Genomic DNA, 16,380 nt, shown 5'->3' with positions numbered 1-16,380 from the left:
TCGCAAGTACTGTTAAGTGTATGCCTGCTGGAGTGGTGCCATAACGGCTGCGTCTGTTGGTTTTTCCTCAGGAGAGCGGAACACGGGACTGCAGGACGCACGGGGTGTGCGTAGGCACAGGAGCAGAGAGCACGGAATACCAGCACTTGGGAGAAGGCACGACACAGGAGTTGAGGGAACACTCGGGAGACTTATTGTGTGGTGTATATTTACCCCCACTGTAAATAAATGCACTGTTAATTGCACTAAGTCCAGCGTTTGGGTCCTTTCTCTAACATTCCCCACGGCTTGCCCTGGCAAACCGTGACAAAACCGATTTATTTATTTTTTTTTAGTTTAGTGCACTTTTTTGAAATGTATGTAATTACTATGCACTTAATGCAGACATATTATTAAAATTTGGGCTATAATGGTTGTATTGATTTATATCAACTTGAAATGTTCCCAAAAATGGCTCCACAACATGTAAAAATATAATATAAGCTCTGGACGGACACAGAAGATGCCGCAGTAGCTGTAACCATCTTTATCTTTAGAATTTTCTAGCTTTTTTTGCCCTCCCCGAACAAAAAAACGAGAAGGCTCAAGTCAAACTATCAGGAGAGAAACAAGCACATACACTGTTATGCAGCAGAACAGCGCAGTCTCAACATAAGAATACCCAAGACCGAGAGCTGAAGAAGTTATCTGTGTCTGTATATTGGCTTATGTTATATTGGCTTATGTGTGTGTGTCGCTCTTTCAAATGAGAAGCGAGCTCGACTAGAGACGTTCCATCTGCGCTCCATTCTCAATGAATTTCAGCAGAATTGCAAAGCAGCACCACAGGAGGACCATAAGATAAACAGCGAGAAAAAACAAGAAGAGAAGAATGATATTTTAGAGAAGAAAAGTACAGCCTGAGGGTATTTTCACTCGTGCTCTGCTAGGTTTCTTTGAAGCGAACCGTGGTGTGATTGTAATACTTGTGCTGTTTATTAGAGCAGACGAGAATGAAGCCCTAGCAAGGATGCCGACAGTCAGAGTACCTGAACAGGAGAATGGTGATACATTTACAAGAACCTTGAGGTGAAAGCATAAATAAGAACAGTCAAAAAATATAATTCTGATAAAAACAAAAAGGAACAATATTAGCATCTTGATATGTTTGGCTAAATGCCAAAAGGGCAAATACAATAATATAAGGCACATTCTTTACGGTGACAAATCTTAAAGCAGAAAATACTTGGCATTTTTGCATGAGGATTGGCTAAAATCTACAGTTAGATTTCTGACTATTCTCCAAATGCTATTTTTTGATATGCCATCATTACAAGAAATTTTGTTTTGGCCATTTGCTTTATAACCACCGCTCAGTTTATAATGTTGGGAAATATTTACATCCCTTACATTTTAGGTCCTTTTTTTGGCCAGTAATTGGAACAACATAAAATATGTTATATTTTCCCTTAGTTCCTGCTTACATTTTATCCAGGGACATTTGAATAGAATGTCCAAACACATGAGACTGACATGTTCTGGACTTCTTTCCAATGATTTCTAAGCAGAATTATTGTTGTTCATTTTCTGAGATTATATCCTAAAAAAAAGTTAGATTTGACTACTGTAATTCATTATTATCAGGTGGCTCTGAAAGCTCCCAGAACAGCTTTCAGTTGATCCAAATGTTGAAGTGAGACTACTGACAGAGACTAGAAAGACAGATCATATGTTTTTCATCTTGGCTTCTAGAGTTTCTAAAAGTATAATGGGAGGCTTCAACTTTCAGGCCTCTCTCCTGTGGAACCAGCTCCCATTATGGATTTGGGAGACAGACATCTTCTCTACTTTTAAGATTAGGCTTAAAACTTTCCTTTTTTAATAAAGCTTATAGTTAGCGTTAGATTATATGATCCTGAACCTCTCCTTAGTTATGCTGCATTAAGCCTAGGCTGCTTTGAGCTTCCCATGCTGCACTGAACACTTCTTCACTCACTTCTTCTCACTCTCCATTTGTTTATACACCATTACTGCTTTTAATCATTAGTAATTATGAAACTCTGGCTTTTTCCTATATTGTCTATGTGGGTTTTGTGCTGCCTTTCTAATATTCTAGTGTCTTTACCCTAGAATATAAAGCCCCTTGAGGCAACTCTGCTCCTAATTGGTGCTTTCTAAACAAACCTAAGTTGAACCGAATTTAACCACAGGTGCTTTCCACATCCAAGTTTCATCCACTTTTACTGCTCCATCATATTACCATGTTTTTAGCAGCATGGCTCAAGTTTCACAGGCAGAAAACAACTCTCTTTTCCCCATCAGGACTTCAGCATATGTAGCACCAGCCTCAGGTAGGTGAGAGTAGCAGATGGGTTACTCCAAGGCGAAGCATCGTGAAAACAAAGTGAAAGAAATCTTTTTCTTATTTTCATCTATAAAGACTCAAAAGGAATACTATAAGCAAATGACTTCATTATTATTTCAACAGCATTTGTCTAGAAAAGATACTGTCCAATGCTGTCCCAGCGATCACTGTGAATCCATGCAGTGACTGCAGTCTGGAACTGCTCACTGTGGTGCTAAATGGGCCACATTTATAGTCTTTCTCTTTTTGGGACACCGACATCCACCTGTCCCTTTCACCTCATGCAACTGTGTGCTTCTTGTCTCTCAGCTTGAAAACCTGTGGTCTCGACTAAGCACTGGTGTGCACAAGCCCTGAAGCAGTTTTAAAGGGGACTGCACTAATGCACTGAAGTCAAGGCTGCTGCTCAAGCTTCCTGTAAAAAAACAAAACAAAACACTCTTCCGTTAATCGTTTGAAAACGTGATCCTGATAATGGAAATTGCTATCCGGGTACAATATATTTTGGGAGCATGATCCTGTTAGAGATTACTAGTTTGACTAGTTCATCCTTTACAGCTTCTTTCACTTTGTGGAGTATTGCTCTAACACTTAATATCTGTTCTCCAAACTCTCCAGTTAGTTGTTTTGTTTGCTCTCTTTTTCTTATGCCTTCAAAAAACTGGCCAAATGTAGACAATAGGCTGTCAAACTAAGGACGTTTTGGCTTTTCACAGAGGAAAAATTCTCAGCTTTTCAACGCACCTCTAAAAAACTTCGGAGTGAAGTGCTCCTCTGTGGGATTTAAACCCCATTCGACAATCATACAGAGAGAAATCTGTTGCCGGAGAGGCCGGGGCACTATTTCTGAGATGACAGCAGCATCATTTGTCCAGAAAGCGAAGCGGCAACAAGGCCTGCTGCATTTTCAGGCTCGCTTTATCTTGACTGGAACATCTTGCTCTCTTGCTTTTGTTATCGTCAGCGCTCCTTCTAGTGGCACGAATAACCCACCACTTAACACAACAAGTTCAAAAGTGTTCTTTGGGGACTTTCAAAAGGCATTTAAGAGCAACTCAAGAAGGCATCTATGAGAAAGTGGAAATGTTAAAAAAGGGCAAATTACAAGCCGAGGTTTTCCTCTATCATGCTTTTACCTGTAATGTCAGGTTTCTGTGGCATGAAGAACTGATAGAAGGTGGGCTCCGACAGGCCTTTCACGTTGCGCGCTGTGATTTCCACTTCATATCTCGTGTTCCACTGGAGCGGGTGCAGCAAGGCATGGTCCTTCGCACCTGGAACAAGCTTGGTCATCCACTGTTCCTCTTTATCCTGGTGGAGGGAGGGGGTAAGAGAGGGATAGAAAGATAAAGAGTATCAAAAGACACCCTTATTACCTGGTTTTAATCAAAGCTCTATGTTTCACTTTGAATCAAAGGCGATCAGAGAAAGTGTTGTTGTATTTGATAAACAGCAATTTACCCTTTGTGTTTTTAATCTGGGAGTTTTGAGAGTTACTACAATCAGCCTCGGTTGTGAAACGCCCCCACAGATGTGTTTGAATAGGTATAAAGAAACAGTAATCCTGAGCCTGTCATCGGTATCACACAAGTTCTCTTTGTGGCCTCAGCCTTTTGTCTCTACTCCTTCCCGAGCCTTCATAAAGAAACCAACTGCAAACAAAGCACTGGAAACTGAAGAGTCAGTCTGAGAGCGTGACGCTGAAAGCATGCTAACTGTACTATGTGCTTATTAGTCTCACCCCCTTGGCACTTTTTTCCTCCCTGAGTTTGAGAACCATTAAAAATGGGATTTTACAAAAGTCAAGGTGCAGGACTTAAAAATATGTAACATTTCAATTGAATTGTAAGATCCTGACTAACGAGTCTGTGCAAAAACTGAGTGTAGCAATCCCAGCAGATCAGCTGATCTCCATGCCAACTCACATCAACCAATGGATCGGGTCCCTTCTACTGTAGGGCTTGCTATTTAAGCTGCTTTGCAACCCACTTCTATCCCTGTACTTTTCTGCATTCGCAACTCCATCTATTTCAATAAGATTCCCAAACCACTGGCAGAAATGATAAATGGACTAGCTCTTATATAGTGCTTTTGTACTCTACTTAAACACTCAAAAGCTTTTATACAACATGCCTCATTCACAAATTAACACTCACTCACACAGTTACTTTTTGTAATACCTAAGTGCTTTCTATCTAACTTTCACACACATTCACTCGACCATGAACGCATTGGAGAGCAACTTAGGGTTCAGTATTTTCTGCAAGGCATGCAGACTGGAGGCTGGAGCAAGCAGAGCGCAAACCACTAACTTTCAAACTAGGAGATAACCTGTTCTACCGCCTGACCTACGGCCGCCTCATAAACTAAGAGAGCAGATCCTGAACATGACAGAGCCTCCACCGTGTTCTACAGATCGGTATAGATACGCACTCTAGTACCGCTCCCCTGACCTACTCTGTACATTTTGACAACAACATTCCTAAAATTTCAACTTTGGATTTATCACTGTAAAACACAACAACAAACAAAGTCTGGCTCCAATCAAGAAATGATGATACTTAAAATATCAGCAAATATCTGTTTTATGTTGACTTAAAAACACACATTTTCAGGGTGAATCTTCATGAGGGTCAGCAATGTCATGTCTGATGTCAGTGAGGTAGCAGAATAGAGTCAATACCTCCAATTATAAATGCCCGCAGATAAAAATAAGAATCTTCTGCCTAAAACGATCCTTACTAAAATGCTGTCTGCTTTCAGGCTCTCTGTTCCATCCACAGTGAAGCAGTTTGTGTGTTCCTGACGCCAGACAGGGGCATTAGATTAGTGGGGTGTGAAGCATCTTCACTGGCATCCTTCTCGGCCTCCAAAAGCCTCATTGAGACTTCCTGACCCTCTTTTCAGCAGCATGGTTTTATTATTTTAAATCTCTGTCGCTTTCTCAATGAGACAGAGAAATGCCTGCTTGGACACATTAGCACTGGGGAGATAGGAGATTTGGACCAGCCTAAATCCACTTAGTCCTGTGGAGAGTTTTTGTGCGAGTGCCATCTATTCTGCTTCCTGGCCTCAACTCAGTCGCTCCTCTTATCTTGTGAGTTTAAGCTGCTTTTTGCATTTTAACACACACACACACACACACACACACACACACACACACACACACACACACACACACACACACAATATCAACTACTTGCTCATGTGTGTACCCCCATTTAGAACAAGTGAGTGAAACAAGGGCTGAAAAAAAGATACTCAAGAAGCATCATCTAGTAAACTCAGTCACAACATGTCAAACTAGAGAGTCACACACACTCCAGTGGAAGGAAAAGGCATTCCCAGTATCGTGTGCTGTCTAATGACTGTCAAAAAAAAAGACATACTTGGAACTATTAGAAAACACTGACTTCTGCTGAATTTGTTGCTCTCATTTTTCTTGATTTTGAAAATAGTTTCTAAAATCTGCCAACTGTGATGGGTTTATGGTTAAAAAAGACTAGTAATTGGGGAAAAAGGCCTCAATGACAACAAAAATACATTGATTGAACAAGTGAAACCTGCTTAAAAAGTGTAGCAGCAGAAAACAGTGTTACCAATCACTACACGTTCTCTATGCCATATCAGATTAAAGTTACTGGACTCTGAAGCATAAAAAAGGACCCCAACTCAAAGGATGAACTAGTGTCTACACATAACAGACAACGTAGTAAAAAGAAAATAACTAAGTTGTCAGTTTGTTACTAGCAGCCTGCCACAAAAACACATTATTTGTTCCCATTTCTTTAGATGAATCTGTGAAAATGCCAAAGACTACACAGTGTGAGCCAGGCATGAAATAGTATTTTGCAACAACAAAGTGATCCCAACGAGCTATTAGCTGAAAACTTGCCATATCTCAACATGGTGTTGTTAAAAAAAAAGATGAACAGTATCTGAAAATCATGTCGAAAATCAATATTCCCTTTAAGACAGAAGGGAAAGAAAAGGAACACACATAAAGAAAGCTCTTAAAACATGTGGTTATCCCAACTGGGCTTTCATCAAATCAGCAAAGATGCACGGGAAAGAAGGTCAGACATCAACTAGGGAAAAACAGAAGGACAAACAGGACAACACTGTCATCCCTTATGTAAAAGGTTTATCAGAGAAACTGAGGAGAGTCTTCTCCAAGCACAACATCCAAGTGTACTTGAGACCCAGCAACACACTCAGTCAAAAACTGGTTCATCCCAAACTACACAACGTAGTATATGCTGTGCAGTGCAGCCAGGAATGATCAGACATGTACATCGAAGAAACCAAACAGCCACTTCATAAATGCACGGCACAACATAGAAGGGCCACCTCGACAGGACAAGACTCAGCTGTACGTAGGAATCTAAAGGACAAGGTCACTCTTTCGAGGATGCCAATGTTCACATTTTGGACAGAGAGGACAGATGGTTTCAAAGAGGAGTAAAAGAAGCATCTATGTTCACTGTGAACGACCATCTTTGAACAGAGGGGTGGTCTACAGCACCAACTGTCTGCCATCTATAATCCAGTTTTGAAGAAACTTAAAGAAGTCCAGTTGCTTTTCTTTTCAACCTTAGAACATTCATAACATTCATAGAAAAACAAACAGTGGAATCCTATCAGTCATGGATTGGCCTCCCCAGAGCCCAGACCTCAAGATTATTGAAGCAGTGTGGGATCATGTTGACAGAGAACAGAACAAAAGGCAGAAACATCCAAAGAAGAGCTTTGAATGTCCTTCAAGAAGCCTGGAGAACTATTCCTGAAGACTACTTAAAGACATGACAAGAAAGCTGCCTAAGAGAGTTCAGACTGTGCTGAAGAGTAAAGGTGGTCACACCAAATATTCACTTCCAAGCTCATTAGAATTGTACAAATGCTGTTTTTGTCTTATATACTGTATTTCCATATATATTTGCACATTTCAGTACATCAGTTCACCCTTTTCCCCCATTTTCCTAGCAAAATGAGGTGGCTCAAGACTTTTTGCACTACTGTAATTCACTAAGCGGACATAAAATGGTACTTTCTTTGTATTTCAGTTTTCACTGTGTCCTTTCAGGTTTCTCTCAAAAAAGCAACAAGCATGCGTAATTTGCTACCTGGAAAGGTAGCAATTGGGAGGTAAACTGCTGACCTAAGGATGGAAAAATGAACGAGTGACAAATGAGTAGTGCCGTTGATTTAATGTGACCATTTCACAACGAGGACAAAAAGGCAGTGAAATGACTCACTAAAACTTTCAAATGCATTGACATGACATGAAAAACACCCTTAAAAGCAGCCTACTACAATTTAAACTTTGTGCTTCCAGCTGATTAATGATACAGAAATACAAATTGAGGCCAGTAAATGAAGGTTTAAAATTGCAGCAGCATTTCAGTCATCCTTTCTCAAAAAAAAGGTTAAGAAAGATTTTTATTTTATTTTTTTACAAAACAAGGAAGTACAAAATGTGAACCTTCTACCTGTGTTAAATATGCCTGCGTTTATTTACCTTGCGCATTAAATGTGGATGGGAGTGACTGGAGCAGGGATACGTTAATGAAGGTATTAATGTATCAAACTGGACTTGCCACTTATATAGGCTCGATATAGTGGGGCTGTCATGAGAAACTTGAAGGCAGCAGCTGTGTTTAACTGTAATAAATCACTCACAGTCTTGTACTTGACTATATACTCCACAATAGGCATGCCTCCGTCGTCCTGCTTGACCAGCCCCAGCCTGTAGGCCCTGCCCATGTCCCTCTGCCCGTGGACTGCTGGCGGACTCGGCTCTCCTGAGGAAGACATGAGGAGATGTAAAACAATGTCTTTGTGTGTGTGTGTGTGTGTGTGTTGGAATGTGCATTCCCAAGGAGGGGGGCAGGTGGCAACGTGACATATGAGATAAGGATGCAGTACAAGGAGAAAGAAGGTTTAAAGCTGAATTAAATTCATATTACAAGGTAACTCCCATTGCCTGGCTATAATTAATGTTGACTCCAGGTTTTTATTATTCACTGTATTTTGCTAATTGGGTCTTCTTTCTAACATTCATTCTCGGAAGCTGCACTGCTGTATATTATTAAGGATGGAAACACTTTTCCTGTGGCCTTGCCTGGATTTACTGCAATCCCACCGTGCCAGATTGCTAGAATAAATAAAATGCTTACCGTAAACCCCTGCAGTGCATAATTTTTAATGCAGCAGTTTTACATCAAGACACAAATTTGACAGGATCTATTTCCAAGCCGAAATAATCTGAATTCATATCAGAGAAACAGGAGCAGGAAGCCGTCTCTGATAGAAACATGGCAAGGCTGCAGAGGATTGCAAATAGGCTTCATTTCACTAAGGTGCTGCTGCCTTGAATAGATTCCTGAAGAATGTTTGCATTCCAGTCACATGGCTTTATTATGATCTATAGTTTCCACAGATGTTTTATTTCATCTGTATTTTCTAATCCTAACAGCTGATATATGCCAGTAGCTAACAATTAACCCACTATAACTGCTATCAAACTGTTATATATTAATAATATATTATTTCATTCCATGCGTTGTGGTCAGAAATGTACATATACTCCTCATGGGCATGAATGTCATGGTATATTTGGACTTTTAATGACCTCTTTGAAGTGTTCTTTTTCCAGGGTAGAGTGATTGTACAGCATACATCTTTAATAACTTACTAACTGGGTGTGCTGTACACGTTTGTTTTTGGGGGGAATTTTCTAGCAAGTTGTACTTCAACAAGATGCTTTTTGTAGCCATCAACAAGTCTCTGGTGTAATTCTTGCTGGAAATTTGACCACTCATGCCCATGACCAGTGGATGTAACCGACCACATATGCATACGTCACTGATTCAGATTTGAATAAGTAAGCGGACTTACGGATAGGTAAGGTCTGGAAGGTTTCCGTGTGGCTGAAGTCGCCCTGGCCCTTTCCGTTGACAGCTGCCACTCGAACCTCGTATGTTGTGTTGGGCTCCAGTCCTGTCAGCACAACTGTGGCTGCAGAGACACAGGAACAGACATCGTGTCACCTGGAAGCAAGTGGTGACCATCCATCATGCAGATAGCAAAGCAAGTCATTAAGAAAGGGAGCTGGTTATTTTTCAGAGGGTTTCCAGTGTCATTGGAAGACAAGGAAAAAAGGGGAAATGGCAGCCTGCTGCCTGCTGTTTAGACCTCTCCAACTAGTATCCACCTGTAGGCTCCTGTGCCTATATGACTTCCCCAATTTATTTGCAGGAAGTGTAGATCCCAAACTTTAATAGCTATATTCTGCTGCTAATAAATTATTCAACATCTCACTTGTCTGACTGAAATATGTTCAATGCTTTATTGACCTGTTAAAGCTAACTAGTTTAGACAGTTACGCCTACAATTACAGGTTGGCAAAGCAGGCTTTTATAATAGAGAGAGTTGGTGGGAATAATGGTGCACACTTTTAAAAATTGTGGACTTTTTTTTTCAAAGGAAGGTATTACACACTCTTGAGCACATGAATCCCAAACACTTTCAGAGACTTCCTGTACAGAAGGTAACTGATGATAACTCCCTCCCCACTACCAAGAACTACCTGGCATTCATCTTTTGTTATTGTTGTTGTTTTCACTGACACTATTAATAGGAACTCTGAACTAATGTAATTGCCAGCCAGTGGTTGGTAGTGAAACATGGGCTCTTGCTGTTGTCCCATATTTTCTCATAATCCTATTTCAACCTCTTCATTTTCGCTCCAGATTGCTTTGCTGTAGTGGATAGTGGATACCGAGTAGCAAGCTGAAGGGAATATCTTGCAAGGATTTTTATATTTCCCCCTGATGAGCCACAATCACACTGTATTTCCAACATATCATGTAGGCGCAATAAAGTTTGGACTTCCCTGCTGGTTCTTTTCTCTCTGTTTTGTTCTAGAAGGGTCAACATAATAGCTGTTTGCACTTTTTTAATGGTGGTGGCCATTGATGAATTCATACTTCAGACAATTTACTGTATGTACATTTACAGCTGGACCAATCACCGTAACACTCAGGTCTCTCAAGGTTAGCTGAAACAAGAGACCTTAAGATTGAGTTGTATGAAGTAATAATAATAACAACAATGGATAGGATTTATATAGAGCTTTTCAAGGCACCCAAAGCACTTTACAATGCCACTATTCATTCACTCTCACATTCACACACTGGTGGAGGCAAGCTACAGATGTAGCCACAGCTGCCCTGGGGAGACTGACAGAAGCGAGGCTGCCATATCGCGCCATCAGCCCCTCTGGCCAACACCAGTAGGCGGTAGGGTAAAGTGTCTTGCCCAAGGACACAACAACCGGGACAGAGAGCCCGAGGATCAAACCGGTGACCTTCCGGTTACAGATACGCTTCCCAACCCCCTGAGCCACAGTCGCCCCAAGTACAGTAGATAATAGATCCTGAAGCACAGACATAGGAAAAAAGGAGGGCGCAATCAACCGTTCAAAGAGTTAATAGAAGTATGAAAAAGTTCCTGCAGTCCAGAAGCATCTACATTAAGAATGGCATTAATTAATTCCTCTTAGAGGTTCGAATGAACTTAAAACACCTGAGTTTCCTAATGTGTTCTCAGCTTGTTATAATTCTAGACAAAGGGGAGTAGCAATTTTAATCCATAAAAAAATTAATTTCACAGTACTCGATACAGTTATAGATCCAGAGGGCAGATTCTTAATCATTAAACTATCTATACTTGATAAAAAGCTATGTATTGTAAGTGTATATGGTCCAAATGTTGATGATCCCTCATTCTTTCACGGTTTTTTCAGTGCACTCTCTGAACACTTAGATGGCACACTTGTGCTTGGAGGCGACCTCAACCTTGGACTGAATGAAGAAATGGATAGGCTTAATACAGCAGGAACTCAGCGTAATTGGCAGTCCACAAATATAATCAAACAGTATATGAGCGACTTTGGTCTTTGCGATGCATGGCGCTCCCTTCACCCCACCAGTAAGGAATATACTTTTTTTTCACATGTTTATCACTCCTACTCTCGTCTAGATTATTTTTTGGTCAGCAGCTCACTGCTGAGTGACGTTTCAGACACTGAGATTCACCCTATAGCTGTCAGCGATCATGCTCCTGTATCTTTAACACTAATGCACAAGAATAATACTATGCCAAGTAAAAACTGGAGATTTAATACATCACTGCTTAAAGATGAAGACTTTATTAAATATTTTAAAAAAGAGTGGACTTCATATTTAGACTTTAATGACACTCCCGGAACATCAGCTTCTGTTTTATGGGAAGCAGGGAAAGCTGTGATGAGAGGTAAAATAATTTCTTTCTCATCACATAAAAAGAAAAAAGAAAACAAAAATATTCAGGAATTAGAAAAAAACATCAAATCACTAGAAGAAGCCTACGCGTCCCACCAAGATCAGGAAACATTGAACAAAATACGCAAAACAAAACTAGAATTAAATGAGATAATTGATAGAAAAACAAAATACTTACTACAAAGACTACGCTTACAAAATTATGAACATAGTAATAAATCCGGTCAATTTCTAGCAAACCAGCTAAAAATAAATAAAGAAAAAACAACTATATGTGCTGTTCAAGATTCATCTGGGAACACAATATATGAACCGAAACAAATAAACAACATTTTCAGGGATTTCTATAAAACGTTGTATTCACCACAAATAAACCCATCTAAAAAGGAAATTGATCAATTTTTAGACAACATAACTCTCCCAAAATTATTAGAAGCTCAAGCAATGGCACTGGATTCGCCACTGACATCAGGTGAACTCCAGGAAGCCCTGATAAGTATGTCCAATAATAAGGCTCCAGGTCCAGACGGCTTTCCTGCAGAATTCTACAAAGAATTCTGGACGATTCTAGCACCAGTTTTTTACAGAACGTTGTTAGAAATCAAAGAAAAGGGCAGACTTCCATCAAATATGAATTCTGCAAACATTAATCTCCTGCTAAAACCAGGCAAAGACCCTGTATATCCCTCAAGCTATCGTCCAATATCCCTTATTAATGTAGACCTCAAAATAATCTGCAAAGCTCTCTCGAAGAGACTAGAGAAAATAACCCCCCTCTTAATTCATCCTGACCAAACTGGTTTCATAAAAGGTAGGCACTCATCAACAAATACACGTAGATTACTTAATTTGATAGACTACTCATACAGTAAAAACCTTGAAACTACAATATTTTCCTTAGATGCAGAAAAAGCGTTTGACAGAGTTAACTGGAAATTTCTATTTGCAACTTTACACAAATTTGGTTTTGGATCTTCTTTCATCAACTGGTTAAAAATATTATATAATTCCCCAACAGCTTGTGTCAGAACAAATGACCAGACATCCTCCAGCTTATGTCTCCTGAGGGGCACCAGGCAGGGATGCCCACTCTCCCCTTCACTGTTTGCAATTTTTATCGAACCACTAGCAGCAGCAATTAGACAGAATTCAGCAATTAAGGGCATAAAATGCAAGAACGTGGAACATAAAATCAGCCTTTATGCTGATGATGTGTTACTCTTTCTCCAAAATTCACAAACCAATATCTCTGGGGTGATTGAATTGATAAACTCTTTTGCAAGAATATCAGATTACTCAATTAACTGGTCAAAATCTACAGTCCTTCCTATTAATTGCTCCTTCCATAATTCCTCTTCTACTCCACTGCAATCGGGAAATATAAAATATTTAGGTATTAATATTTCTCCCAAGCTTGCAGATCTAACTAAATTAAACCATACCCCACTTTTAAAGAAAGTAGAAGGTGATCTGGCTAGATGGAAATGTCTACCCATATCACTCATGGGAAGGGTTGCTGCTATAAAAATGATGGTATTACCAAAAATAAATTATTTATTCTCAATGATCCCAACTAAACCGCCGCAAGATTGGTTCAGATCTCTAGATTCATATATGTCCAAATTCCTTTGGAAAAATAAGCCCCCACGTATAAGCTTAAAAACACTACAAAAGACCAAGGATAAAGGAGGATTAGAACTACCTAACTTTCAGCACTACTTCTTAGCCAACAGGCTTCAGTTTATCTCAGGATGGCTAAAACATACCCTTTTAGATGAACCTTGGCTAGATGTAGAACAAGCACTTTGCAATAATCTAGAGATTTCAGATCTACCATTTATCAGCTCAAACATCCAACGACATGAATGCTTCAAAAGCATCAACATCAGCTCTTCTCTGACAGCATGGTGGGAGTTTCTGAAGTTGACAGAGTCTTCATTAATCCCATGCAAACGTACACCTATCTGGAACAACCCTGACATATTACAAAACAATAATATGATAAACTTTTCAGATTGGAATGGTAAAGGAATCAAATATGTAGAACATATACTAGAAGGAACAGAATTTATTTCATTTGACAGACTAGTTACACAATATGGGATCAACAAGAAAAGATTTTTAGAATATCAACAAATTAAATCCATAATAAAAAAGAAATTTAAACCGGGTCAAGTTGAACTACAAACACCACCAAGTGTGGTTCAATTTTTTACTCTTAAAACCCCCAAATTACTATCCAAAATATACAGAATGCTTTCTAAAACAGATGAATCAATATCACTTCCTATTGCAAAATGGGAAGCGGATTTATCAGTTAACTTAGACCAAAACTTCTGGTCTCAGATTTGCTTAAAAACCTTTCATCTAATCAAAAATCCCAGTCTTCAATTAATTCAATACAAAATACTACATAGAGTGCACTATACAGGTCATCGGATGTTCAAGATGGGCTTTGCATCTACCAACAACTGCTCACACTGCCAAACCAATTCACCGGACAATTATATCCATGCTCTTTGGTTCTGTCCACCAGTTCAGAAGTTTTGGCGCGAGATATGTGAAGACTTATCAAAGTGTCTGAAATGTAACATTCCAACTTCCCCCTTAGTGTGTTTGTTGGGCAGCTTAGATAATGTCACTTCAGAAAAGAATATAGCCCATATGGTTTTCACTGCCCTATGCATAGCCAAGAAAACAGTGCTCATGAACTGGAAAAATAAAAACAATCTTAATTCTAACCAATATAGAAATTATCTATTAGATTACATTAGTCTTGATACAGCCTCTGCCACCACATCAGATCAATCGCTCTGGGCTCCTCTGATCAGCTCCATCACCTAGTGGGGGTGGGGGGTCATATTTTGGTCTCGCCTTCACTGTTGTGATTGGTGTGGGGGTAGGGTCGGGCTTAGGGCGTCGGGGGGTTCCCCCGGGAGCATCTTCCTTGGGGGGCTCAACCCGGGGTAGCGGTCATGGCCAATTAGGGGCTCTGTTGGCTCTTAGGTGACGGTTTCCTCGTGGCTACGTGCAGCGGGGCTAGGGGAGGGTCTGTGCTGACGGACGGGGGTTACTGACCTGGTAGCCTGGCTGCCCCTGGGTGGGTCCGGGACGGGCGTGAGGTAGGGAGTAGGGGTGTGTCACCAGGGTGCAGAGGAGGTAACCCCCCCCCCCCCCCCCCCCTCTGTCCCCTTCTGGCTGCCTCTGCCTCAATTTTATCCCGCAACTTAGACATTCACATTACTCACACTCTCATTACACATACATATAGGATCTTGGGGGTGGGCACGCTACACGGAATCCCAATTACCATCAGGGTGTACACCTCACCCCTGGCGTCGTTGCCCACCTCTCAATTTTAAATACACGTAGACATTGAGGGCTAGCAGGAGGGACTATGCGCTTACCTGCTGCTCTCTGGCAGGTAGCTCCATGCCCTCCTGGGTTTTAAATGCACCTTAGAACACACATACATCAACACTACAATGAGCGGGTGGAGGGAGGTTAGCAGTCTTCTCTCACCCTCGTTCTCTGCGGTCTGCTGGAGCAGGGGGGCTAGGAGGAGGAGTTGGCCGTCCGACTGGGGTCCGGAATGTGGGGCCTCCCTGCTGCTGCGGAGTCGGGGCGGTCTGCTTCTCCCCACCGCAGGGAAAAAGGGTAACACAACCTGGGTCTGGGTGCGGTTCCCCCCTCCAGGGGCAAGGGTACCTAGACCCGGTTCGTAGAGTACGCTTGGGAAGTGTGATTGTGTGTACAGCGTCTCTTTATGTCTGTCTCCACGTTGGTTAAGTGTGGAGTAAGTGCATATGAGAGCATGAGGGTGGGAATGGATGTTTGTATCTGTGTGTGCCTGTATGTCTGTGTCCATATGTCAGGTTGGGTATCAGACGCCACCTCTCTGAGGACAGCTCAGGCCCTCCAAGGTTTGGAGGCCTATCTCCCCCCACCACTTCCCCTGCCGGGGGCGGACTCCCTCAGACATCGGTGCGTTGGTGGTTCTTTGTGTCCGGGGGTGGGCGTCCGGGTACACACCGGCTCACTCCTTGGCGGCTGCTTATCGGGGCCTGGAGCCTGGGGCTCGCTTGGGCCACTTCGGAGGTGGGGTGCCCCCGGCCTCTCGGCCTGGGGCTCGGTCACTCAGGCACAGCTGGCTGCCGGCGGAGCTCACGGGCACGTCGCTGCAACCCCCCCTGGCTTCTGCTCCGTGGCTGCTGGGTGACCCCTCATCTGGGACTCTCCTCAGCTCTTTCTGGGACAGTGGCACGGCTGCCCCTCTGTTGGTCTTCCTTGGTCTCTTGTGTTCTGGGGGCCTCTGGATGTCTGGAGTTTTGATCTCCTCCATACCTGCTTCATGCCCTGGAGGACGGGGCAGTGGCCCCCCACACCCTCTAGCAGATCATTACATGAGGGAACCTTTTAAGAAAACAAGCGTGTCCATGCTCACAGGTGTACACACGGGTGATCACACACACAAACTACACCCTTTTTGGCTCCTACCTCAAAGCACACTGTGCTGTCGATCTTACGTGCTGCACAATAATGTTTAATATTTAGTATTTACTGTCATATTCCCATATATCATTGTGATGTTGTTTATTGTATTACTCTCGTTTTCTTCTGCTTGTTTTCTTTTTTCTTTCTCAACAGGTGATCCAGGTGATCGATATATGTATTTTTTTTTTTTTTTTTTTTTTTTTTTTTTTTTTTTTTGCT

At 41.5% G+C, this 16,380-nt stretch overlaps 1 protein-coding gene across 2 annotated transcripts in view; it reads right to left on the bottom strand.

Annotated features, from left to right (window-relative positions):
• The window catches only part of ncam2a (neural cell adhesion molecule 2a), a 403,653-nt gene that overhangs the window by 34,555 nt on the left and 352,718 nt on the right, over positions 1 to 16,380 (bottom strand). For both annotated transcript variants that reach the window (XM_006792777.3, XM_006792778.3), the window contains exons 13-15: positions 9,242 to 9,361; positions 8,024 to 8,145; positions 3,481 to 3,655 (exon numbers count right to left, since the gene is read on the bottom strand). In XM_006792777.3, the coding sequence (XP_006792840.1) occupies positions 3,481 to 3,655; positions 8,024 to 8,145; positions 9,242 to 9,361 (417 nt within the window). The remainder of the gene's footprint in view (positions 1 to 3,480; positions 3,656 to 8,023; positions 8,146 to 9,241; positions 9,362 to 16,380) is intronic.

The sequence above is a fragment of the Neolamprologus brichardi genome, chromosome 23, assembly GCF_056152115.1.
Source record: "Neolamprologus brichardi isolate AB-2024 chromosome 23, ASM5615211v1, whole genome shotgun sequence".
NCBI lineage: Eukaryota > Metazoa > Chordata > Actinopteri > Cichliformes > Cichlidae > Neolamprologus > Neolamprologus brichardi.
This window is presented reverse-complemented; position numbering and strand designations above follow the sequence as displayed.